The sequence below is a fragment of the Rhodamnia argentea genome, chromosome 5, assembly GCF_020921035.1.
Source record: "Rhodamnia argentea isolate NSW1041297 chromosome 5, ASM2092103v1, whole genome shotgun sequence".
Classification (NCBI taxonomy): domain Eukaryota; kingdom Viridiplantae; phylum Streptophyta; class Magnoliopsida; order Myrtales; family Myrtaceae; genus Rhodamnia; species Rhodamnia argentea.
This window is the reverse complement of record NC_063154.1, coordinates 6180947-6205776: the sequence shown is the minus strand read 5'-3', so window position 1 is coordinate 6205776 and position 24830 is coordinate 6180947. Positions and strand designations below refer to the sequence as shown.

The 24830-nt window shown below is 43.4% G+C and overlaps 4 protein-coding genes across 5 annotated transcripts; 1 reads left to right on the top strand and 3 right to left on the bottom strand.

Moving 5' to 3' along the window:
• Positions 1–359: 359 nt before the first annotated feature.
• Positions 360–4487, bottom strand: LOC115752559 (protein argonaute 7). The gene is made up of 3 exons (XM_030690808.2): positions 3841–4487; positions 2180–3392; positions 360–2062 (listed from the first exon to the last, which is right to left on the bottom strand). The coding sequence occupies exons 1-3, from the start codon at positions 4220–4222 to the stop codon at positions 604–606; spliced, it is 3054 nt and encodes a 1017-aa protein (XP_030546668.1). The 5' UTR covers positions 4223–4487; the 3' UTR covers positions 360–603.
• Positions 4488–8384: 3897 nt separating this feature from the next.
• On the bottom strand, positions 8385–11981 carry LOC115752613 (transmembrane emp24 domain-containing protein p24delta9-like). The gene is made up of 4 exons (XM_030690891.1): positions 11631–11981; positions 11283–11492; positions 8875–8951; positions 8385–8765 (listed from the first exon to the last, which is right to left on the bottom strand). The coding sequence occupies exons 1-4, from the start codon at positions 11964–11966 to the stop codon at positions 8621–8623; spliced, it is 768 nt and encodes a 255-aa protein (XP_030546751.1). The 5' UTR covers positions 11967–11981; the 3' UTR covers positions 8385–8620.
• Positions 11982–16250: 4269 nt separating this feature from the next.
• LOC115752599 (rhamnogalacturonan I rhamnosyltransferase 1) lies at positions 16251–21477 on the top strand. Of its 2 annotated transcripts, none has more exons than XM_030690860.2 (9): positions 16251–16514; positions 16664–17164; positions 18034–18101; positions 18168–18256; positions 18342–18504; positions 19179–19468; positions 19989–20193; positions 20512–20669; positions 20790–21477. In XM_030690860.2, exons 2-9 carry the CDS (start codon positions 16900–16902, stop codon positions 21019–21021), a joined length of 1470 nt encoding a protein of 489 aa, XP_030546720.1. In that variant the 5' UTR covers positions 16251–16514; positions 16664–16899; the 3' UTR covers positions 21022–21477. The 2 variants fall into 2 exon arrangements, with proteins under 2 accessions (XP_030546720.1, XP_030546729.1); XM_030690869.2 differs by having other exon boundaries at positions 16251–16518.
• A 387-nt stretch (positions 21478–21864) lies between these two features.
• Positions 21865–24737, bottom strand: LOC115752568 (ribulose-1,5 bisphosphate carboxylase/oxygenase large subunit N-methyltransferase, chloroplastic-like). Its single transcript, XM_030690820.2, has 6 exons — positions 24163–24737; positions 24010–24038; positions 23696–23904; positions 23453–23578; positions 22825–23229; positions 21865–22339 (listed from the first exon to the last, which is right to left on the bottom strand). Exons 1-6 carry the CDS (start codon positions 24651–24653, stop codon positions 22106–22108), a joined length of 1494 nt encoding a protein of 497 aa, XP_030546680.1. The 5' UTR covers positions 24654–24737; the 3' UTR covers positions 21865–22105.
• Positions 24738–24830: the final 93 nt, after the last annotated feature.

Here is a 24830-nt window from a genome sequence, read left to right as displayed (position 1 = left end):
TCAACCCAGCCAAACCCGAAAGTTAATCTGGTTTTGTCGTGACAAGAGGAATGGTTGCGTACAGCAGAATGATACTACAGAAAAAGAAGTCGGTTCCCAGTTGGAGATTCAACTCTGTTGAATTTTGTCTCGATTAACTCCTAGGCCACCCTCCCGTTCTGATCATTAATGGCCCATCAGTGGCCTTAACTACTTCGCTTTTCAGCCACATCCGTCAGAATGCTCAGCGATTAGAGAATCAAGTCAGCACAAGAAAAGAAAAGGCGAATGAGAAAAGGGTAAGGAAGCCTTGTTATGGATAAAAAGATACATGAGAGGAGATTAGCTAGCATTTGAGGCATTTGTGACTTGTGAGCATGGGCAGCAACTAGATTTTCTTGGATTAAGGACTTTATACATGTTGCGTTGATCTAAGCTAACCCGACATTTAACCTTAATACGATTTAATTAGCCTAGTTAAGATAGAAAAAAAGAAGAAAAAAAGGTATGATCTAGGGGTGATAAGCTGGGGCTATATTTGGACATCTCTGTGTTAATCCAGACAACTAAGTAATGATTCGGAAGCACCGGAAGTAACTGTCCTAGGAGGGAGGAAATCAATGATCAGCAGTAGAACATGAGTTTCTTCACATTTTCGCTGAGTTTTGGTAGAGGCGTGGCTTTCGGAGGAGCGGCTCGGGACAGTTGAGACCCGTTCCTCATGTGGCCCGACATCTCTGATCGCTCGAGGTATAGCCTGCCTCTGTAAGCAGCCAAATGGGCGTAGTAAGCTGGGGGCACCAGCGACACTGGCTTTGTGCACCTAGCGAACGTGTAGCACAGGTTATAGACCAGCTTCTGGAGCTCGTCGGATGTGAACTCGTTCTCGTCCACCAGTACGTGGTAGTGAGCCGGCCGGCTAGTTCCTTTTACTCCCGAGTGGCTGCACAAGTAGAAATCAAACTCCCTCGGATGAGTTATTACTGTGTCCACCACTGTCCCTGGTGGGATGTTCTCCTCAAAGACCTGGCCTTTGGTAGAGGGAACATCGGCATCGTCGGGAAATAGCCTTGTGTGGTGCCTCTTCTGGACGACTACGAATGTAATGGTCGGCCTGTAGCCGGGGAATCGCGCACAGCCTTTCTTAATGGCGAGCAGCTCCTCTTTAAGGACTTTGTGGAACTGAGTCTCGCTCACGCCGTCCCTAAAGAAGATTATTCTCCTGGGCAGCTCCTTGACTTCGAGTCGGAAATCATCTAGCAATTCCCCCGCCATGTCCCCGAGATCCTGGATTATTTCTTGCCTATGGGTTTGAGACCTCATTCTGGATGCATACCTGTTGGCGGCTGGCCAGTTGATGCTGCCAACGACAGCGGCAACAGACGGGCTGGAGTCGTCAAGCGGGTGAGGATGAGTCACGTCGGCACCCATAAATATCACCGGCTCATTTTGATGGAGAAGCCGCGGGATTTGGGAGGGAAATGAATTGTAAAGCGCGACCGTGCATCCTCCTACTTTGGCATTTATCTTGAGTGCCAAGTTTGCGAGAAACTGGGAATTCAACTTTCCGAGGTTGGGGTACAAGCAACACTGGCTTACAACTCCGATGGTCGTCTCGGCAATTCTTTTTAGATCTGCATATCCTTTGTGTTTCTTCTCCATTACGCATAGGAGTAGCCGGAGGTTGTTATCCGCGGCTTTCTGGATCTTCTTGAGCTTAGACTCCAGAAGAACAACATTGTTGAGCACGTGATTCGGTTCGAATTGCGGGGTGATAACCGGATTCTTGCAGAGATATATGCCTAGCTGTTCGCATCTTTGGGAGAGCTGCATGATGAACTTCGAAATGCTCGACTTCTGATCCGGGGTTCCGCCGAAGCTTATGAGGCCCCATTTTTCTATCCGAATTCCCTCGAAAACATGGCTATCCATGAGATTCCACTGCCGATCTGGGCGAGACGGAACTAGATTCCTAATATGGCCATGCTCACCTAGTTTTAGTTTCGGAGGTTGCAAGATTCGACCGTTTACTCGTGTCATCTCTCTTGAAATCTGGAGATTGAACTCTCTTTCCTGGTTGCCGCTGTCAATTAAGCAGACAACTCAGACGATTCAGCAATGAAGATTCAAAATCAGTTGAATAGAACCCTTGAGGCAAAACAGATTAATACTAGTTCACTCCATAGATCTCCAGAGTTACCTCGTTGGACCAACAGGCCCTCGCATCACTCCGTTGATGATAGCTTTTCGCTCTTTCGGCCTCTGGCAACCCATCTTGAGAATTCTAGCCGTCTGATCGTCGGAAAGCTTCCCAAGAAACTTCTGGCCCTCGCAAATCACGCAGAGCTCCATTGGAAGATAACATGGTTTGCTTCTGCTCGTCTGTAAGCACGGCAAGTACCTGAACTCTATGTCATAGTTATAGTGGTTCTTGAAGTAACTCACCAGCTTCAGATTTTCGCCATCCCGGTCCACGAACCAGAGATTTTCGGTCGGCGCCTCGGTCAGGCCGTAGACCCGGTATCTCTGGACAGTTTCTCTGTGACAAACGAAGATTCGGATGTTCTTCAAAGCCTTCTCGACTTCCTTCCTTTCTTCAACAGTCAGGCTCCTGGTCTTCCTCTGAGAAAGGTCTCTAAGAAACTCGAGTCGCCTCTCCAGGAAGGGGATCACTCCGATGCTCTCATGGAAAGCCGTCACGGAGAAATCAACGTTGAGCGAAAGGCCTTGCTGCGTCGGCCGCAGGCTCTGGAAGAATCCCCTAACTCCAACGGCTCCTCCCCCGATTTCTTTGCTTCCGCCGGTGGAGCTGGAGTACATGGAGCGGCCCACGGGGATGCACTTCTCCGCGGGGCTCTCCCGCAGCACGACGTCCAAAGCGTGGAGGTAGTCCTGAGGAAGCGGAACCCAGTCATCTTCCTCCTTGCTCAAGTAGCTGCTCAATCCCTTCCCGTGGAGCTTCGACACGAGCTTCATGTTTATCCGGAACAGCTTGTGTTTGGGACGCTTGCCCTCCGGATCGCTAAACGGCAGCATCGACTTGCTCGTGGGGATCGGCAGGCTGATGAAGAAGTCGAGCCTGTCGTTCTGAAACTCCACCGGGCTGAAGAGATTCTTCCGGCCATCAAACGCGGGGAGAGCCCCGGAAAGGATGGCCGAGTTTTCTTTCACTAGCTGTCGCTTGATCGCCCGAGCAACTTCCCTTGGGGGGCTCGGGGTGATTTCAACGTTGTAATGGTAAATCCTCTGGGCCTGGTCGAATCGGACTAGGAAATGGTTGGCGAGAAGCGGGATGACCGGGCCGTCCACGCCGCCAGAGTCTGGTCTCCTGGCAATAGCCATTGCTTCTGGTGGTACAACACCGAAGACCCTTCTTCCATTTTCTTCCTCCACATCGGTTTGCCTCTCTGGAGCTGTTTCAATTAATCGGAAAGACAACATAGTGAGTCATATAACTTCTCATCTTCTTCACTTTCATAACCAAGAACAAGATTCTGAGTCTCTATTAGTCATTGGGAAATAACCAGTCATTAAGCACGATAATGTTAAAGATCCCTTTGACGAGCTACTCAATTTTCGGATACTAGACCTTGTTTTTTTTTTTTCCGCAAGCACATGCCTTGCTTATAGAGCCAACAGTACCTACAAGAGCCTTCTTGACTAATGAATATTGGAACACAAAGAAGCATGAACATGACATGCAAAGGGTGAAAAAAAAAAAAAGGAACCAACTTCCATTAACATGTGGGCAGAGTGAAGATTGAAAGCAGAGCACACATGCAAGAAGAGTGAAACAAGAAAGCGAAGAAAAGCAAATGAGACAAGTGGGTCTCCGATTCTTTTCTTTCTTTTGGCGTTTACCTGGAGCGACTGTGGCATTTGGGACCTGGGTCTCGGAGGATGTGGCGAGAGGCGGAGGGCTATTGAACTTGTGAGAGGACTTCTTCACCGGGGCCTTCGAACTCAAGCACTGGTTGCGACCCCGACCGTGAGAGAGCGATGGAGGTGAAGCGAGTTGGGTAAGTGTTGGGGGAGGAGGAGGCAGAGGAAGCAGAGCAGGGTGATAAGCCTGGTAATACTGGGTCCGGTTACACAGTCCTCCGAGCCCGAACTGATTGTTGTTGGAGTGTGGCAACAGCTGAGGTTGATGGTGGTGGTGGTGGTGGTTCGTGAAGGGGCTCCTGAAAGTTCTTGCCTTGGTGCTGCATTTCTTGCTGGCCTTCGACTCCTCAGTCTCTTCCATGGCTCGATTCACAGCGAGACAGGGTGGCGAGAGCAAAGTAGAAGCAGCAGATGCAGCATATAATAAAGGAAGAGAGAGAGATGGGCTTTCAGTTTCTGAGGTCTCTGACCTTCTTTGTTTCCTTTCAAAGGGAAAGGTAGGAATGAGCCAAATTCTGATTTCACTCTGCTATTGAGCCAACTGACCAGTGACTACTACATGTCAAACATTTGAGGCTAACGTAGCCTTTCGTTTTTTGTTCCAAGGGGAAAAAAAAAAACAGAACTTTATTGAAGTCAATGAGGTGGGGGAAAGGTGGGGGAAAAAAGTACAGAAAAGGCCTAAAGCCCTGTTATCAGCATCTGTGCAAATTCAATTATATTTGCCTGATGGGGATTGGACCTCCATGTGCTCAGCCTGCTAGCACACCACATTCATTTCCCAGCTCCATTCCTTTTTGAACATCTCATGTGGAAGAAAGAGATGAAAGATCCCATCTTTGTCCTAATCTCGTATGCCCTTCTTCTTGATTCATGCAGCTAAGGACTCTTCAGTGGATCCAAAGGGACCTGGAAGTTGGTGGGACAGGAGGGAGGTAGGAGAATCATTGACTGTGGCTAAATGACAAAAAGTCAATTTTCCATTTTGTCCCAACTGAGTTTTTACATCTCAATGAAGAAAGAGCCGGTCGTTTCAAGTTAAGCCCTCTCCATCCCTGCTGTTTAAACAGAAGAAGACAATAGTGGCATCAGGAACAGGAATCTTCCATTCCCATTAATCTATGAAGCTATCTGGAACTATAGGGTGATGGGGTCTTCCCCTAAGCTCAAGGATGACATGGAGTTACTTACCTCATTTGAACCTCTGTTAAAATCCCTGGTGATTATTATTTTGATTAACTTCTTTAGCTCACTAGACCCTTCTTTGACCCACACCTTTCTCTCTCTCTCTGGCATTGGTCTATCCACTATTACTTTTAGCCACCCTTTTGCCTCATCTTTCTGCAACATGATTAGTGGAAGTGGATGAGAAGATGGGTCCTTTTTTAAAAAAGAAAAATGAAAAATTCCATCTGATATGGAAACATGTTGTTGGAATGCGGTGATGGGGACAATATGATTAAGAGTGGAGCCAAAGAGAAAACTATTCAACTCATACTTAGGATTTGGACCACATCATGCGCATCAGATCACAGAGGTCCACTTGCCCTTTTTATCATATGAGAACATTTTAGCGTTTCGACCAATACATCGGATTGAGCGGACCTACAAACAGTTTCCAAGACTGGCCAGCAGCATGACACGTGGCTCGAGCGAGGCTGTGATTTTCACCCCTCGGTTTTGGTAGCCATCATTTAAAAGTTCGGCAGCTGTAAAAAAAAAAAAAAAAAATTTTAGCCTTCAGTGCAATCGGGTAAATTGAGGGGTTTAAGATTTACCCTATATCTTTGCTAGCTTTGCTCTTTTCTCCAATTGCACTCATTATCATGGTGACTGGAAAGGCTAAAAAAGCAAGAGTTTTGCGCCGAGATACGAGTCTGGTTTTTTTTCCCCTAAGGATTGATTTGATGTGTAATAGTGGGGGGATTAAGAGGGATAATGTTTTCTGCCTTCTTGGCCAAAGAAGTGTGTGCCACATGTACATATTAACTGAAAATTTAATGTCGTAAAAGTAAAAAGATGGGGGAAGTTATTACCCTTCGTTTAATTGGCAATTGAAATTTCGGTTAAACAGGTCGCCCTTGAGCTGGTATCGAGAAAGATTACGTCTTTATTTAACGGTAAGCTTTGTGATTGGTTTTGTCCGTCGAATGAATGACAAGTAGTTTAGGGCTATCTTGTAGCTTTCGATTTTAACGGTGATGACATAGTCAAAGCGTTATAACCACTTTTTGGACGAACTTTTTTCGTTTGATAACACGTAAGATGCATCCGATGAAATGATAAGTGAAAAGAAGTCCGTACAGAGGCCGACTCTTTCTAACAGGTTTATATGTAACGGGAGAATCACCAAAGAAGTTATAAACTTTTTTTTTTTTGGCCAATCGAGTCATAAACCTTTCATATTTATGCTAATTTAATCCATCCAATATTGACGTGGATGCCACCCCGTAATGACATGACAGCATTTAAATTTTTTTCCATTTCTTTCTTTCTTTCTTTATTTTTCTTCTCCTTATTCCTCCAGCTAGTCGCCGATCGGCCACCGGCGAGGTCGGCGTCACCTACATATGCTAAGGCTCAATCTCACCGGCTTGGCTAGAGGAAGAATGAGAAGAAAGAAAAAAAGAAAAGAAAAAAAAGGCAAACAAAGAAAATAATAATTAAAAAAATCTTAAAAATTTGTCACGTCAGCACCAGTAGGATGGAATGAATTGGCACAAATACAAAAATTTTAGGGCTCAATTGGCCAAAGAAAAAGTTTAGGACTGAATTGACACGATTACAATGAGTGTAAATTTTTTTTTGGCAATTTTTCCCTATGTGACGGTTTGCTATTACAATTGAAGAAGCCATCCCTTTACTTCTTCACGGGTTGACTAAAGCTTCGTTTCTCTAGTTGAACAAAAGATCCTGCCAATGAGACTCTCTGCTTATTGGTCTGCTCCTTCTAAATTGACTTCCTACTGTCCACAGAACGATTCTTGTTTAGTAAGTAGCAAACAACGAAGCTCTCACTCGAGAGACAAGTGGGAGAGGATTCATTGAGAACCAATATCTAACAAGGTAGTCCAGACGACTGTAATCTTGTTGCGTCTGCTCACATAATATTAAGAAAGAGAACAAAAAATCAAAGGAAGACAAAGGGAAACTATAATGAAAATCTAGACCGAAGAGTAACGCAAATCTTGGTTTGTCCGCATGTTGGAGGGAACGAAAATAAGTGCATGCTGAGGCGGCCTTTAAAAGAGATTCCAGGATGCCATCAGACCCAATGGGGGAAGCATGGTGAGCTATCTTTGATTGTGTTTTTCCCCCCCCACCATTATTAAATTCAGAGACATTTTAATAAGAACTGAAGAGGCAGACACTGACAATGATTTCGCAGACAAAAAAGTATTAATTGATTTGCGTTGCGACCGAATCTCAAGATTAGGACATGGATTTTGCTGCACTTTGACATTTTGAATGATTTGTTTTAAGGTTGTGTCATTTAGAGTGTCAGGAGTCACTTCCCATAGTGCTGCTTCTGACTGATGTTTTTGGGTGTCTTTTCTCGATGGTTTTGACCTCTTTGCAATGCGACAGTGAGAACCATCACCCATCAATAGTTCCATGTCCTGAGATGTATCGATGTTATTAGCTTAATCAGCATTGGTGATTCCTAAACATTTGAAACTTGCAGAGACCTCTGATCCGAAGCCATTCACTTGTTCTATTTTGGACAAAATCCTAAGCTTTTCACTTGAATGATCTTCCTGAGTTAGATATGGCCGACGGCCAAATCGCCTGCCTTTTTCCCGTTCCCCATTGCAGAAGGCGAGGAAAGCGCACACAAGTTGGCACTTCCCCATGTACATGATTCTAAAGTAAGAATTCCTGAGGAATTGTTCCCTTGTGGAGAGAGGAAAAACCTCAGTAGCAATGTCGAGCTCTGAGCTTTTGTTGAACTAAGCTAGTCTGACGAGAAGTGGAAGCGAGGAAGAGGGTCGAGATGGAGGAGAATTGGGAAGCCCACATGCATTCTAATGGACGCAACAAGGAGACAACACAGTGAACGAGTGCTTTCAACTGATAGCTAGCATGAAAAAAGAGAACAGGGACGGCTTCAGCCTCACCACATGCTGGAATTCTTGCTGCTTAGCTGACGCTTATAGCGCGCTAAGCACAATATGTTTTGCAGACACCGGTATTATCATGCATTCACAACTCTCTCTCTCTCTCTCTCAACATCCGAACTGGAAGTCCACCGACTAAGCAAAAATTAATGTTACGGTAGTCTCCAGGGTCATTGGATTTTGACCTAGATCCAACCGAGTAGTGCTTAATTCATTCAATGCACAGAAAGTATGTCACTCCTCATCACGGCTCAGTTGCTAGATACAGCAGCCCTTGGCTCCTGCATGGTGACATCAATGATAGTAGGAGCAAAACTAAAGTCTGACCAGGAAAAAAGAAATAGGTGCCAAGACACTTAAAGGCTGAGGAGGCATTCTTGTTCAGCAAAGTTCATTCCAGCAAACTGAAGGACAATAATATTTTCATCAATACCGACCTGGGAATACAATTATACAGGATGGCACAATGAAGTCCCCTTGTAGTATGATGCCGGTTTAGGTTATCCAGGAATTCCAAACGTATTTTGCAATGTAGTCTCCTGTTTGGTCCTCTTTTCAACATACTGTCTAACTCCATGTATGTATGATACAGAGATCAACAAAAAACAAAACAAAAATTGCGAAATGTCATCCTGATATATCTAGATGAGCTTCTTTTTCTCGAAAAATGTCTTGAGGTGCCATAGTTGCAACCCAGCCACAGACAAGCAAACAAAAAGCGAAAGGCAACTCAGCCACGCCATTTTGGAGTTGGTCGCTCGGTTGAGTTCCTGCATTTCTTCTTCCCTGAAGAATTAAGTAAAGAAACTTGAAGTTGACATCTTTACAAGAGGACTCCAAAAGAAATCTTATGTACTACTTTAAAAATGGAAGTGCGAACGGAGGTATCACACACCTGTCGCGAAGATAGAACATCTCCTCATGAATGGAGTTGATCGTGTCATGCAACTTCTTCAGCTCCAGTTCCATGAGCTGATATTCAAACGACAAAAAAAGGATGGGTACAACTTGGATATGTCAACAGATTACTTAAGATGAAGAAATGGACAATGATCGCCAGAATTAGATAGCGTATGAACAAGAACAGATGATAACTATTAGTATCAATTAAAAGATTCTTTTCCTCAACCTCCTTTTTTAGGCCATCATTTTCCTCAAGCTCGCTAAAACTCCTTCTGGTAACGTATTATAGTGCATTCTTTAAGCAAAAACAGAAGACCTCTTCAATCCCAATGAAGAGTCCAATTAAAATGCCTTCTGCCTTGAAAACGCACCCTTGTATTTCAGCACGAAAAAATTGTAAGGGGCCTTTATGAAGAAATAAAGCATAAGCAGGGATTCTCAACGTATTGACCAAATTATCAAACATAGGGTAGACAGTTTCTGCCTCCTTAAATTACTACTCAGATGGTATTGTCCACATTAAATAACTTTGAGCGTTAAACCAGCCTTCGTAATTTTGAAGTCAACAAGGAAAGAACAAAAAAGATGGGACCATGGACAATTTGAAGACAATGAAATGGTCTCCATTCAGGAAGAATTCCCACACTATATCGGGACTTCAGAGGATGAAATTACCGCAGAATAACAGGCAAAACAAAAACATGATGCAGAAGGAAGGATATGAGTCATGCTTAAGGATTATTTAGCAGTTTTTTCAATGATAATCCTCGCATACACACAGATGTTTGTGTTCATTTTGTCTATCAATCTTAATGCCAGTATTTTTCTCATCCGCCGGATCAAAGCAATGATTATGGTTGTTGGCTCTTTTCCACACACAAATTAAAAAAAGTGTTCAAGCTAGAACTACAATATCACAAGTCAATTCAATGGCCTGACAATACCCCTAACAAATGGTTAATTTGGAATTATTAAATATTCTTGTGGAAGGGTAAAGACTAAAAGAAGAATTGGCAATTTCCTGCTTGAGGCAGGGTAGAAAAAATGGATCTAACACAATGTCAACAGAAATTTCTTTTGTGAGGCAGGTTGATAGGAAGTGTTTCAATGCAAGTTTTCCGATAATCGGAAATATGTTCCTCCGATAGACATAAGACTCTTGCTTTTCCCCTATAAAGACTAACATCGATAGCCCTTCACATCCCCATCTCTATTCGGCACTTCAACAACAGTAATTAAGGTATTTACCACACATTCACCTCCATTTTCACCCTTAACCCATGCCATTCGTTATCATTGCTTCTTTAAAGAGGGAAGCATGCAAAGTTCGAGTTCAGTCGGTATGAAGCAGCTGGCCTCTCTTTCAATGCATTAAATCTTCGTGATCCTCGTAAAACCTAGGACGGTCCGGCAACCTTCAGAAAGAGTTTGCTTGCTCTGTGTTCAAGTCTTATGTCTTCTTCCATCAACTTAGAATTTGATTGTATCCTGTAGATTAAATCATAGACTACAGAAAGTCCAAAGCAATTTTGAATTTTCAATCTCCTCATTAATTCTTGTCAAAAACTTTGAGTGACGCATCAAAACTGTTATTCTTGCCGCATTTCCCTTCAAAAGACCAGTTCAAACTCCACCAAGTCCAAGGTCTTGCATGAAGCTACAACGTCTTGATCATCCAATTACGCTTCTAGTGCAACCTAGAACCAGTGGTTCGATGACAAAGCATTTGAAAAATCTAGAATCATAGCACATCTGATTGACCTGAAACCTAATCTCCAGGTTCCATGAATCCTTATAAGCTGAAAAACACTACTTCATCCCAAATGACAAACGGGTCGCGTTCCCCATAGGCCACAGCTGGCTTCTTCCTACCTCTGCAGCATATGTAAATCAACCAGGACAAGCAAGCTGACACACAATTGTAAGTATGGACACTATCTCTTCCCTTTGAGAGACTTTCTTGGAGAAACATGCAAGCCCAAGAAACTTTTGCAAGATTACAACACCTAAAACCACATAAGTCTTCGGTGATCACAATGAACGGCAATAGGGGCTATGTTGAAGAAATGGGTCTCATTTGACAAGGTGCGCAGTATGCCCCGTTCCCCGGTGTACATAAATCAGAGGAATGAGAATTACAGCAATCAACTACACGCTCACGGTTAACTTCATTGATCCCTCTGACTCCAGAACACATTACCAAACCACAACCAAGCCCCCAACCAAAACAACCCAAAACAAGACATTACCTCGACCAAGCCATTACTTCCCCCATTCCATCAAATTTCACCGCAAAATATAAAGTAACCATTAAGGGGCCCCAAAAACCCAAACTTAACATTGGCCAGGAGCAGCATCGTATTGAAATGACACGCGAAGAGATCTGGGAAGTAAACTCACATCAACTTGGCCTTTCTTGGCAACACTGCCCCAGTCCTTAGCAGCCACACCAGTCTTCCAATCAAAATCAACGGTCACTGTGTTCGGCGGCCGGTGATCTGGGGTCCAGAAGCAGGCCATATAATCCCCAGCCTCCGCGGCCGTGAACGCGAACTGACCCGACTCCACATGGTCCGCGTAGTGATAATTGTTCCCATAAGTCGACGTCACCTGCACAAAAAGCAAATAAAAAAAAAAATCTATCAAGACCCCGTAAACCAAAAATTAATCACCGGATTCGCAACGCGATCGAGCATGCAATCGGACAGGGGACGTCGACGAATGGTTCGAACTTTTATGGGGCGTTACCCTGGCGGTGAGCTTGTGGGACTCGGGCATGGGATGGCCTTCGTTAGGGTTCACAACGCTGTACTTGCCGACGGTCATGGAATTGCTCTTGATGTCCTCGGTGATGCACTTGGTATGACCCGATTGCAGGTCGAACCGGAGCGATCGGCATGTGGCCAAGAGGGACGACAAGATCAGAAGCAGAAGCGCGTGCAATCGGATCATTGTAACGGCGGGGGTGACGAAGAGAATCGGAGTGGACGATGGTAAGATCGGCTTCGGCTCTCCGGAGGTGCGGGGATCAAAGTCAAAAGGTTTTTGAGCTCTGGACTTTGCTTTGAAGCTGAAATCGGTCATCCGCTGGGAAAAACGTTGACGCGCTTCTATTCTACCCCGGAAAGGTGACGTGGCAGAGGGAAAGTACAGCTTGTCTAATTTGAGCGACGTGGCGAGGGCTGATTTGTTGTTGCACGTAAGGAGGATTCTTTTCTTCTCTTGCTGGATAAAAAAGAACGGAGCTACGAAGGGGAGAAAATATTACGTTTGGGAAAATTCTAAATAAAGGTTATGAAGCAAATATTACTTTAAGTAAAGATCTGAAATACACTTATTATTTTAAAGAAGGGCTCTCGTCAAGAGCATTTTTGTCATTTACCCTTTTTAATATATTTTTTCCTTTTCTTTATGTCTTTTTTTTTTCCCAATTTTTTCCGTCCTTCTCTGCGGCAGGCGATCTTAGGCGTTGGCCACCCACTGGCTAGGGCTGGGAGAGGTGCCCTCGTTAGCCATAGGCAAAGGTCGCCTCGCCCTGGTGAGACCGGCCTTCACTAGAAATCGGCCACCGGAGAGAAGGAGGGAAAAAGAAAAAGAAAATTAAAAAATGAAAAGAAGAGTATGAAAATTGTTAAAAATTGTGTTCGTATTAGCAAGTGCCTCGGACGCAACCTTTCATATTCAAAATTGCCATCCGAAGAGTCTTGCTAATTCGAACGGACGCAACCTTTCATATTCAAAATTGCTAATTCGAACGGACGCAACCTTTCATTATTCGAAATTAGATAATAATAATAATAATAATAATAATAGCAATAAGTGGGTGTAGTCCACTTGCCTTTTTTTTTTTTTATATTTTAAAAGATTATAATAGCCTTCTAACTAATAAAGAGACTTGCACTCTTCTTTCTATCCCATGTGGGATTAGAAAATGTAACTTTTTGTTTTGTTTATTTTACAAATAAACTTCAACATCCTGAATCCTCGAATTCTTTGGCTAGCGCAGTATACCTTTCTCCCAAGCTTGAGTGCAAGAGTGATCTTGAAGTGCTACTCTTTTTGGGTGAGTGTGCGAGGTCCTTGAGTCCCTCGTTCGAGCGAGGCGGGCGCAAACTTGATTGTCCTGTGCAAAAGCGAAACACGAGAGTAAAGGGCATAGGAAACACGAGCGAGAGAGCGAGCGAGCGAGCGGCCCGGTTGGAAGCCTAATTGCCAGAAGAGATTGCATCCGTTGCCGCACGGGCACGGTCCGGGCAAGGGATTCTTGCATAGACTGAATTGAACGAAGGTTCTCGAGCTCGGTGGCGATGGCGAGTCTCTCGTTTCAGCCTGCTTGGCTGGCCTCCCTGTAGGCTCCCTCGATCTCATTTTTGAAGATGCAAATCTCATTGATGTATCCGTGATCACGAAAATTAATGCCTGAGTACCCAAGAGAGCCTATATGGCTTATGACCAACATTCCGAAAACCACCTAGAACCGAACACGGCTGACATCCATTTCAATAAAGAAAATGCACCGTTTTCCTCGTGTCATATGTCGGTGGGTATATTGGAAAAATTGTGTTTTCTTGTTATGTATGATTAACAAGTGCCTCGGCATCACTTTGTTAACAAGACTCTTTTCGGGTATTTTGAAGCCGGTCCGAACTTTTTTGATGCGGGAATTTCTTGTGCGGACCTGATTCACCATAGACCACACGACGATGGATCCCATCATCAAATCAGCCGAGATTCGCCGGGTTCAAAAAGCTCGATTTTTCCGAGTCCCACTCCAAAAATCCAACCCAGTCGGCCTAACCGGTTTGAGTTTTCGCGCGTTCGGTGTGAAAGGCACAAGTCTTAAACAAGAAAAGACTGAAAGACATCCCACTGCATTCCAGGACTTAAAGTCCAATGGAAGATCAAAAATGTCCTTTTCCCCCTCTTTTATGCTACTTCTTCATTGATCCCATGCCTTTTCCTTTGAGGACCACCACTTGGAGTCTCGTGCTATAACGCAAGGGTGGCAAGCATGAGGCTGGCTTGCTTCACTTCAAAGGCAAGCCTTGGATTTCTCAGACTTGCATTTAGGGTTTTTGGAAAAAAAGAGAGAGGGCCCCAATGTTTCCATGGAAAGTCAGATACAAACGTACTTTTTTTATCAAATAAGCAACTCAAAAATTAAAACTACGAAAAATAAGGATTGGAGTAAAAAAAAAATCAAACGGAAAAACGAATTAAAAGCGGGCTATTGCTGGCGGACTTTAATTGTTGAGGTGGACACCCTCATCATCGGCAACCACCGCAATGGTGGTCGCCGGCCCGTGGAAATCCCTCGGTTACGGTTGTTTTTTTTGTCGCGGTGATATCCCGGCAGATCTAAAGCCACTCACTATCGGACACCTCGCGTTCGATTCCTTCAAAAATTACTGCATTCCTATAGAAAAAATAAAGCTTTTTTCCTGCATATTTAGTGGACGGATTCTTAAGTTCTTTTTTCACTTTTCATGCACACTTGGCTGAATTTTTTTAAGCCAGTAACTAGGAAGGATTTCTATTTTTAGCATATCCGTAAACAATTCCTTTATTCAACAGCGACTCTGCTGCTGACGACTCAATCAGAATGTTTAACATTTAGAATCTCCAGATTTTCTAATTAATTAATTCCGACCAAGCTGCGAGACGAATATAACACACGAACTCAGTCAAAGAAGCAGATGACCTCTTTAAAAGCATGATAGAGAGCAGGGCAGTTAATGCAGGAGAGTTTGGATAATACTTTAATTAGTGCAAAGATTAGGGAATTACAATACATTCTTCCATCACATGCCCAGGGGCAACACGGAATAAAATAAAATGGATTGAGGAGTATTATCGAGATTGCATTTAATAGTATTTTTACAAATCCCAGGGCACTGCACTGGTGCGGAGATTTGGTTATCTGGAGACTCATGAATAGCCCGCGTGCCTCGTGAAACAGGTAAGATTAAGAACTTTAGCCTGTGCAAGTAGCCTTAACTTTAAGCGGTTTGCACGCAGCTGAAAGGATTATAATAGATAATTTCTAGTTCACGAGCCGAAATCCGAACCAAACATGTTAATTCTTGCGATTATGTATTTAGTTGTTTATTATCCTCCATCTATCAATTCATAATTTCATCGGCTCACTTTTTCCATGATAATATCCAAACCATAGCTTCGATAATTGAGAATGGTAGCCTAGGGTCATACCGTCTTTCATGAGGTTACATATTAGAGCCATATTATGATTAAATATCTGGCAAGCCCATGCCTTGGACATTTGCTCATGCTTGGCTTTGGAAACGCGTTTTGAGCAAATGCAAATTCCATTGGGGAAATGCAAATGACGTTTGGTAAAAAATTATTTGAAATGAAATTTTGGATTAAGTAGTGCTTGGCAAAAAATAATAAAAATAAAATTACAAAGGGCTTTTGGCTGCATTTTTTTTTATTGAAAAAAATCAAAACCCTTTGTCGGCCGTCAAAGGGCTCGGGCGGCCGGCGAACTAGATCTAGTGCCAACTGGCATTAGCCGAGGCCATCGGGGTTGCGCGACCACCGGCGACGGTTGCCTAGGTCGCTTGACCCAAGTAGCAAGGCCCGAGGTCTCACGACCCGGGCGGCTAGGTCTACCTTGGCCGACCGTCCTCACTCAAGGCGATGAACAATATCTAGGGTTTTACTTTTTCAAAGAGGTAAAATTGGATATTCAGGGAGCTTTTTTAGGGCAAAATAGACAACTAACTAATTTTCAATAGTGGGGCCTTCAACATTCAAAAAATGCTGAAAGCTTATTGTTGGTACCGAAGGACGCAAGCATTTTCCTAAGAAGCTCTGGGCCTTCAAAATCCCTTAAGAAAATTGAACCAAACGCATCATTCCTATAGAGAGACGATATGACTTATGGCACATTGGTGTGGCCGATCTGATGGGCTCATGCACGTGCGGGCGGAATGAGTAGCTATGACTTATATTGAACATTATGTAACTTTAATACATACGAAGGCCTTAAGATAACCCCTGAAAGTGATAATTGTGCCGTTAGTGTTATCCCTTGGAGGGGTGAATCCCATTCTTCCTACATTTGAAAAATCCATTATTAATCATTATGTACCTTACCAATTAAACAGTAATCGAACACTTTTATTCAAACTAAAGTTGTAATTTACTTCACCACGATATTCGCACTGGCCCAAAAGATTAAACGGAAGGGACACGTGCTCCACCACTCAATTAGATTAATTAGTGAATTAGCGCAGTTAATTAATCACGTCCGAAATTTAAAAAAAAAAAGCTTTTTTTTTACGGATTAGAGGAAAATGGGACATTATTAATAATATAGAAGGATCGAGCTGTCAGAGTCGGGTAAATCACGGCATCAATAAACTCTCGCCCATCTTTCTCTCTCTTCCTCATCAAAGAAAAGCTTGAAACTCGTCATTTCCAACCAAATGAAAAAGCTCTGATTTTTTTTTTTTTTCCGTCCTTTTGGTCAGTTGGTTTACGAGCATCAGAGAATGATTAAGCATCGGCATTGCGCCAGGATTGAGGAATCTTCGGATCGTTTCTGGGTTTCGAGAGGGAGATCATGAGAAGCTCGAGCATGCGTTTAGCGGTTGTTCATGCCCTTCGGTGGGTAACCACTTTTGGTTTTCGTCGTTTGCTCGTGATTTCCGTTACTTTCCCTGTCTCTGTCTCCGCGTCTCTCTCTCTCTCTCTCTCTCGCTCGCGGTTGATCTTTGTCGGAATCACCTTAAAGTCCTCGTCTTTTGTCCTCTCAGATGAGAGCTCGTTCTGATTCCAATAGGCAACGGGGACGAGAGCTATCGCGGTGGTGTGTGCTAGCTACGGCTTCGTGTTTCGAGGTTTCATAGTTCTTTCGATCGAGCAATGTGGGCGTGTTGCTGAGGCCTGTTCGCGATTCGGAATCGAGGGTCTCTCCGGCGTTTGAAATCGGACAAAGGGGGCGAGAGTTTTCCGTGTTCAATGAGTTGGCGATGAGGTGTGCAGGAGAGGAATGGAGGTTAGAACGGAGGGCGGTATTCAGGTGAGGTGCGACAAGCTACCGGCCCCGGTGATCCCGAGGACGAGGCTGCAGGTTTGGTTCATATGGGTATGCTCCAGCATCTTGCTGTGGACCTGTTTGGTCCAGCTTGTCACGGTTGGGGAGCTGTGGCGGCCACATTTCTTCGAGAGGATATCGAATCGGCTGGCACATTCTGATCGTCTGCCGCTCGTCATTGAAGAGACGGTTCGGTCGCCACTGCCATTGCTTCCCGCAAGTGAGTTCTTTTCTAGATGCTATGACTGTTGGATTGTGTGGAATTTTTAGGGGTTCTCGCCTACTCCAGGTCCTTTTTTTCTCGTAAGCAGTTATGATTCATACATCTGTATAGGGTGATTGATGATGGATTAAGTTTTCTAGTTTTGGGTGCTGGTTATATTGAATTATTTCGTAGTCCTACTCTTGATTTTAAAATCTCTTCATATGTCTTGATTAGTTCTTCATGGAAATATCAGAGCATATTCTTCAGCTGAAGGGAAAAGTATAGTGTGCTAAAGAGAGCACTAGAACACAGCCTTACAAAGTCCACTGATGCAAATAATCAAGGGATTAGTGTAATAAACTCTTCTATGTTTGGAAGGGTGAAATATTGATTGGTACAGGGATGGGTGGATCACATACGGCAGTGATAGTGCTCCCAGAGTGACAAAGAATTTCTCTTGATGAAGGAACTTTCGAGAGAGCTTTTAGTGTGACTTTTCCTTTTCTCGGTTTCTACTTTTTACAGTTTTGGGTAGAACTAGTGGACTGAAGCCAGATTTCCGGCTTCTTAAGTCAACTTGGCTGCTTAGTATCACTATCTGTTTTGTGAGTTCTTTTAGTTACAGAAAATCAGTATTATAAATAATTTGTGTTTTAACTAATTTGGTTCTGGCTAAAATGCGAAGCATTTGCAGTTCTTTTCTTTAAAAATAAGCAATGCTGGTAGATGCCTTGAACATAGGTATCCACTCTAGTTTGTAATTATATCAATGTTATCATTTTCTCAACCTCAGTGGCAAAAGTCTATAATTTAGCTGCTTCCTCCCATTTTTGCTCTCTCTTCTTCTTACTATACGCATGTATGTTGACACTTTCAACTACCAGGGAACTATACAAGTAATGGTTTTCTGAAAGTGTCTTGCAATGGGGGTCTAAATCAAATGCGGGCTGCGGTAAGCACTTCTATGACTTGTTTTTCTTCAGTAACATGAAGTCACTGATTGAACATGCAATTTCAGATCTGTGACATGGTGACTATTGCTCGCCTTTTGAATCTCACTTTGGTAGTTCCGGAGCTCGATAAAACATCTTTTTGGGCTGACCCTAGGTATATTCAGTCTTTGGAATAGCTTTTGTTTAGTGTGCTTTTCTGCGGCTGGCTCAAGGTTTTTAATTTTGTGAAATTGCTGCAGTAATTTTGAGGATATATTTGACGTGAGACATTTCATCGACTCCCTAAGAGATGAAGTTCGGATTGTAAGAAGGCTGCCAAAGCGATATCAGCAGAAGTATGGTTACCAACCCTTGCGAATGGCCCCTGTTAGCTGGTCAAACGAAAAGTATTATTTGCAACAGGTTTGACAACATTTATCTATTTGTTACAGAAAAATGATTGAAGTGTTGTTTTGATAGAGGTCGGGTGGATGTAGCTGGTTAATGAAAGTGGACACGCATTCAGTAATCTGATGACTGGTAATTGTTATATGCTCTCATACTGGTAACTTGGATCCAATTTCGGCCGAATCCAACCACGTGTTTGTGTACATGTCTCAATTCTGTCTCCTTTGCCTGTGCTTGTGCATACGCATGTGTCTTTTAACCTCAAAGGCCTCAGCCATGGCAAGGTGCTAGCTAAGCGTGCGAATCAGTTGGCGATTTGAGGCAGTCTTCACCTGGGCAGGGCATGGTCTTTAATTGGTTGGGCATACGCGTCTCTGTTTCTGGATGGCCTGCATTCTTTTTTCTTCTTCTTTGAATTTGATTGCTTTAGATTGTAGTATAATGATGGCATGCTTATGTTGGACCTTTTTATACTTGGCTTTATGCTGATAGAGATCCCACATGGACATGGATTGGGCCTTTTTGCCTGGTTGTGATTGAGCCATTGATCACAATTTAAATCTGATATATTTTCCCTGCATGGCATGCCATTTTGCATACAGAGAATAAGGCAGTTGTAGTGCTTAAATGTAGTTTTATGTTGCTTACATATACTTACCCTGTGTAATGTCTTTGCCTATGCCATGCAGATTTTGCCACTATTTAGCAAGCATAAGGTGGTACATTTCAATAGAACGGATGCTCGTTTGGCAAATAATGGAATTTCACTAGATCTTCAGAGGCTCAGATGTCGAGTCAACTTTCACGCTCTAAAATTTACTCCTCAGATCGAGGCTCTGGGGAACAAATTAGTCCGTCTCCTTCAAGAAAAGGGGTCTTTCATGGCTTTGCATCTAAGATACGAGATGGATATGTTGGCTTTCTCTGGATGCACCCATGGTTGTACAGCAGAAGAAGCTGAAGAGCTCAAGCGAATGAGGTTTGTCTTGGCATGTGCATGGTTTATTGCTTGCCATAGTAGTAATTTTTGTTTAACTCATTCAGCTGATGTGTGCTAGTTTTGCCTTAAGGAAAAAGTCATAAACCTTTGGAAACCTCAAGGCGCAAAATATAGGTTCTTGAACGAAGGTGTAAAATGTAGATTAACTAGAGGATGCATATTGTACTTAAGCGACACTTGATGATGGTTTTTGTGTATATCTCTATACTTAGCTGATATTTTGCTATGGCAAGGGATATGTTTTTTGAGTCTTTAAGTTCTTGTGACTTTATCCTGAGATGGAACTCTATAATATTTTCTGGCCTATGCTATAATGTAGTCGAATCCAGTGGCTTTAGTTCTGAAGTTCTAGATGTGGCACTTCGGCAAAAGTAAGCTTGATAGAATATGAGGAATGTGGCATTAGATATCTTTCATCTTTTCATTTCATCAACTTATCTGTTTCTCTCGTTACTCATATATAATATGTGTGGCGACATGAATTGTGCCTCTCATGCAGGTATGCGTTCCCCTGGTGGAGGGAGAAAGAGATTGTGGCTGAGGAAAGGAGATCACAAGGTCTGTGTCCTCTGACTCCGGAAGAGACATCATTAGTTTTACAGGCCCTAGGTTTTGACAAAGACACGCAGATTTACATTGCATCTGGAGAGATCTATGGAAGCGAACGGAGATTAGCCGCATTAAGGGCTGCATTTCCACATATTGTGAGTTAACATATTAATGTTCTGTTAGATTTCTAATTTCGTGACCAACATCTTCTGATGCTAGCAGTGTTGAACTCTCTGAAGGTGAAAATTGTAAGGAGAATGTTAAAAAGTTCCATCTTCACCTTGAGGGTGTATGTAACATGATCCATGAACGGTAGACAGTGTATAAAAGGATGCTTAAGCAGCTGCGAATACTCGGAGCATGTATTAGAACATCAATTGATGCCAATTGCAATTGGCACTGGAGGAGTCCATCTCCATGTAATTTGGTACGTAGTTCTTCAATCTTTTTACAGATTTTACTTTTTATGTCAGGTTAAAAAGGAGATGCTGCTGGATCCGAAGGAGTTACAGCAGTTCCACAATCACTCATCACAAATGGCGGCTCTAGATTTTATGGTATCAATAGCCAGCAATACTTTCATCCCTACATATGATGGAAATATGGCAAAACTTGTGGAAGGTCACCGCAGGTAAGCTGTTAACTTGATCGATGTTCTTCCGTTATTTCCCTTGGAAGAACAAGACAAATTTATTAGGCTATCCCATTTTCCCTCGAAAAGCTGTGCGCAAACTGTGACATTTTTCTGCAGATATCTTGGGTTTAAGAGAACCGTTCTGTTAGATCGTAAAAGGCTTGTGGTGTTACTGGATTTGCATCAGAACGGGACACTTTCGCAGAAAAATTTTGAAGTTGCTGTACGTTGGGCACATGAGAAGAAGATGGGACAGCCAAGTCATCGTAGAGTTATTGTCGATAAGCCCAAGGAGGAGGATTACTTCTATGCAAATCCTCTGGAGTGCCTTTGCCAGCAACCTGACTGATGATTTACCCAGCCCGGGCAAGAGGAAATCCAGTGAAATCTCTAGTTAATTGCCGGCGATGATAGACTATCATCATCTGAACGCGTTCCAACGCAATATGTTCATGGGCTTGAAATTCAAGTTGATCTTTCCAAAAGTTGCAGCGCCCGTACAGCTGCGTTATTTCTCCTTACAAGGAGATAGGAAGACTCTCGAATTTGATGGACGAGTTACTCCGGCTTCATCATCGCAAATGGCTTTTTGTTTGACCATGATATGCAAATGCCCGAAAGCCTAATAAGAAGCGGCAAGCAAAGAATTCTTGTCTTCCTTTCAGGGCAGCTACAAAGATAAAATTTATCATTTTTTCTTGTCTATAGTTAACGATTGTAATCTGTTGAGAAGTCACTGAAAATGAGTGTACATTTTGCTGTTTCTGTGATAACACATAACGAAAGCTTATTTGGTTCTTGTCTATTCTTTTGGTTGCGGGAGGCGATGATGACTCGGAAGACATCTGCAAGTTCTTTTCAATTTTATTTCTTGACTTCATTAGTGAAGTCTGTATAAGATGGTAAACAAAGTAAACTGGAGCCAAACCTAAATTTATATGGCGGTCACAACATTCCGCGAAGCAGCATTTTTTTAAGCTTCACTTTTCGGCTGTCATATGAAAGTAAGAGAGCACACCTTGCAATTACAAATTTGCAGGACACAGAGTAATGCAACCTAAACTGATTTTTTGTGCTCTTCAAAGAAACTTGGTCGATTAATTACTGAACCAATGATCATAACTCCTGGCAAAGCAGTGCCATGAACTTTGATACAAGCAGAAAAATGGGGAAGTAATACAAATCCCTGTAATTCCTTGTTCCCTCAGAACTTCATGCAAATTGGAACTCGCTCGCCAGAATAAGGTACACAAATTGTCAATCCATCTAAGCCGAGTTTGCAATGTTTAAACCTTGATACAACAGATGAATTCACTGATTTGTTTGCTCACCATCCCTTGCGTACTCCAGAAGTCGGAAAATGTTTTCACAGTTTGCTTCTGACCTTTAAACACAACCTCAAGGCGACGACGAGAATAAACTATGTACTGGCTCTATAAGGTGGGCATCGAATCCTTCTTAGGCTGGCAATAAGTTTCGCCTTCCTCACCAACCAGACCGATCTCCTTCAATCTCCTCTCACAGTAGTACTCGAACTTGTCCAATTGAGCTTCCCTCTCCTTGAAAATACCCTCAATTTGCTGCAACACCCGCTTCTCACCTGCTCTAACCCTCACGGCTATCTCAAGTTTGGAACCAAGATTTCCTTCTTGAATTAGCTTCTCGTCCTGCAAGTCATTGCATTTGAATGGGGCAAAAACATAGAGCAATTAGGTGTGATTTGCTTCTACAGTTTTCAGAGAAACCGAAATGCCCTGATCTAGAAAGTCACTAACTTTATGCAGTTGAGGCAAAAAGATGCGTAGATCTGGATAAATATGATCAGTGAGAGATTTTACTGAATTCGTTTCCTGAGACTTCCCCACTTTTAGTTTCACTAGGCTTAGATTAGGGAAGGTAAATGCTCTACAAATACTAGAATCAGTAATTGACTTGGTTACTTCTGACGTTCTAAACATTTTGCCACATGAGATTATACCACATTTAGCTACCAAAAAAATTGATTACCATGATTTATTTCAGAATAGAGATGACATGCTAAAGAGCTCTCAACTCGGCCATTTTTACCCCGTATGATTCAACACAGTCCAACTGACCTAGGACAAACCATCTAGCAAAATTACCCGAGTGGAAATCAGAATGTCCCATGTACCTGTTCGACTGTGGTGTGATAGCCTGAAAGAGCTGATTCACAAGCATCTATGACCATCTTGCATACCAGCTCCTCGTTCATGTGACTTATCGGTAATTCGAGAGTTTTCCAAATAGATTTCTTGTAGACAGGCTCCAGGAGGAATGCATCTGTTTCTCGAAGTGCCATGAGCCGCAGATATGGAAGAATTGCTGGCGGAAGAGGACGGTCCATAAAAATATCGAAGTATGCAGTCTCACCCAAATCATTGGCTGCTGCAATGTCAAGCTTCTCCCGATGGAAAGGGTCCGACTCGGATATGTTGAATGTAAGTGTATACGAGTCACGATTGGAGTTTGGTTCCACAAACCCATAATAAAGAGCCAAGTCAGCATTGCTCTTCTTTAATCCATACTGGATGAAAACCTGTCCCAGGATTCTGTTAGTCACGGTGAATGGTCACAAATCACCGCCCCACCGGATGAGGCTTGTGTAATGGCATTTCTAGATAATAAAATCAAATTTTCTCGATCTCTGAGGAATACTCGTCGGGTAATCAATGAGTTAATTACGACGATTCAATTAGGTTAAGATTCATTTCTCTGCGACTGGCAGGGGAAAAGAAGTTCTACAGGCTTTGGAGGTTTACCTGCTCACCCTCTTTGACGGGCATTGTTGACTTCAAACAGAAAAGGAGGTCCCAAGAAAAAAGACCTGCTGGTCCATTAATCTCCTCCGCATTATCTTCTCTTGTTATGCTAGCGCTGTGGTTAATCTGACGCACATAAATAACATGGAATTCTTAAATTTCCCCGGCAGAATGATTGAGGCCCGAAAGAAATGCAGACAAGTTCACTATCGATTTACGATAGGAAAGGATCAATTGGCTTACTAAATCCACGAGTGGAAGCATAACCAGTTGGCCCCTAAGGTGCGAAAATGCCCGCGATCTCAGCATGCTAAATGCCCAGAGAAACCCATCCAGCGTTATAGAAGATGGAAACAGCTGCTCGTGGCGCGATATGATTTCTTCTTCTACTTTTTGGTATTGACTCTCTACATGCTCTTTCATCTCCCTGGTCATCCGCCATAGTAACGTGCCTGGATGATTTCGCAAGAAAAATTCCATTGACAGATATCCAGAGACAAGGCAATCAAACTAGGCACATAGAACGAAGCACCGTCAGCGCTAGAGAAACCACAGACCTTTAATCTCAGCAAGCTCTTCTTCTGACCTGCACTGGAACCAGAAAACAGAAGCACACAACTAATCAACCCACAATCTCAGGACCATCCGATACAACTAAGAAAAAGTTCCTAATTCTCGGATAGGATTCGCAAAGCAAACACGAAACCCACCAATGCAACGTCGAGTTCGTTCGCTTTGGTAATATATCAATATAGAACCGCCACGGGGAGTTGCCCCTCATCTTCTCCCTTATCAAGAAGAGAGAGACAGCCACCCAGGGCTTCAAATCGGCGCAGAGATAGCCAATCTCCGAAGCAGCAACATTGTCCGGGTATATCCACAACCTTCTGGGGACCTTCAGGACGACTTCATCTTGAGCAATGTCTCGCCGCGCGACGAGGCCGAGGCCTTCGGGAACGTAAGCAGGGCGAACTGGGCAGGCCGGAGAGACCACGCCCTCTTCACCGAGCCACTTCCAGAAGGTGCGGACGGAAGGCGGCAACGGCGGGTCGGATTCGAGGGGGTCAACATGGAGCGAGGAAGGAGGAGTTGTGGAAAAGAGAGGTATTTTGAAGGTGGTCTTGAAGGGAGACGAGCTTTTGAAGGATTTCAAAGGGAATGAAGAAGAGGGTGGAGAGACGGAAAAGAAGAGAGTGGACATTCTGTGTTGGGGATTGGGCGCCTGTTTTCTTGGATAATGTGTTGTGAGCTGCGCAGTGGATGAGGGGTTCGTTTTCAGTTATCTTTCCAGATCAAGTAAGACGCAAAGTGGGGAGAGAAATATATTTCTCGTCGGTACTGCCGCGATGATCTGGGCCAGGCTGGGCAAAGGCCGTAA

Excerpts from the sequence above, each read along its gene's own strand:
- LOC115752568 (XM_030690820.2), bottom strand. The coding sequence starts at position 24,653 with ATGTCCACTCTCTTCTTTTCCGTCTCTCCACCCTCTTCTTCATTCCCT. Across the intron at positions 24,039-24,162 it reads ACGAACTCGACGTTGCATTG|GTCAGAAGAAGAGCTTGCTG; the intron begins GTGGGTTTCGTG and ends GTTCCAGTGCAG. Across the intron at positions 23,905-24,009 it reads AGAGCTTGCTGAGATTAAAG|GCACGTTACTATGGCGGATG; the intron begins GTCTGTGGTTTC and ends GAAATCATCCAG.
- LOC115752613 (XM_030690891.1), bottom strand. The coding sequence starts at position 11,966 with ATGACCGATTTCAGCTTCAAAGCAAAGTCCAGAGCTCAAAAACCTTTT. Across the intron at positions 11,493-11,630 it reads CCCACAAGCTCACCGCCAGG|GTGACGTCGACTTATGGGAA; the intron begins GTAACGCCCCAT and ends CTTTTTGTGCAG. Across the intron at positions 8,766-8,874 it reads ATGTTCTATCTTCGCGACAG|GGAAGAAGAAATGCAGGAAC; the intron begins GTGTGTGATACC and ends TTAATTCTTCAG.
- LOC115752559 (XM_030690808.2), bottom strand. The coding sequence starts at position 4,222 with ATGGAAGAGACTGAGGAGTCGAAGGCCAGCAAGAAATGCAGCACCAAG. Across the intron at positions 3,393-3,840 it reads AAATGCCACAGTCGCTCCAG|CTCCAGAGAGGCAAACCGAT; the intron begins GTAAACGCCAAA and ends TAATTGAAACAG. Across the intron at positions 2,063-2,179 it reads GGGCCTGTTGGTCCAACGAG|CGGCAACCAGGAAAGAGAGT; the intron begins GTAACTCTGGAG and ends CTTAATTGACAG.
- LOC115752599 (XM_030690860.2), top strand. The coding sequence starts at position 16,900 with ATGGAGGTTAGAACGGAGGGCGGTATTCAGGTGAGGTGCGACAAGCTA. Across the intron at positions 18,102-18,167 it reads TAAATCAAATGCGGGCTGCG|ATCTGTGACATGGTGACTAT; the intron begins GTAAGCACTTCT and ends ATGCAATTTCAG. Across the intron at positions 20,670-20,789 it reads CTTGTGGAAGGTCACCGCAG|ATATCTTGGGTTTAAGAGAA; the intron begins GTAAGCTGTTAA and ends ATTTTTCTGCAG.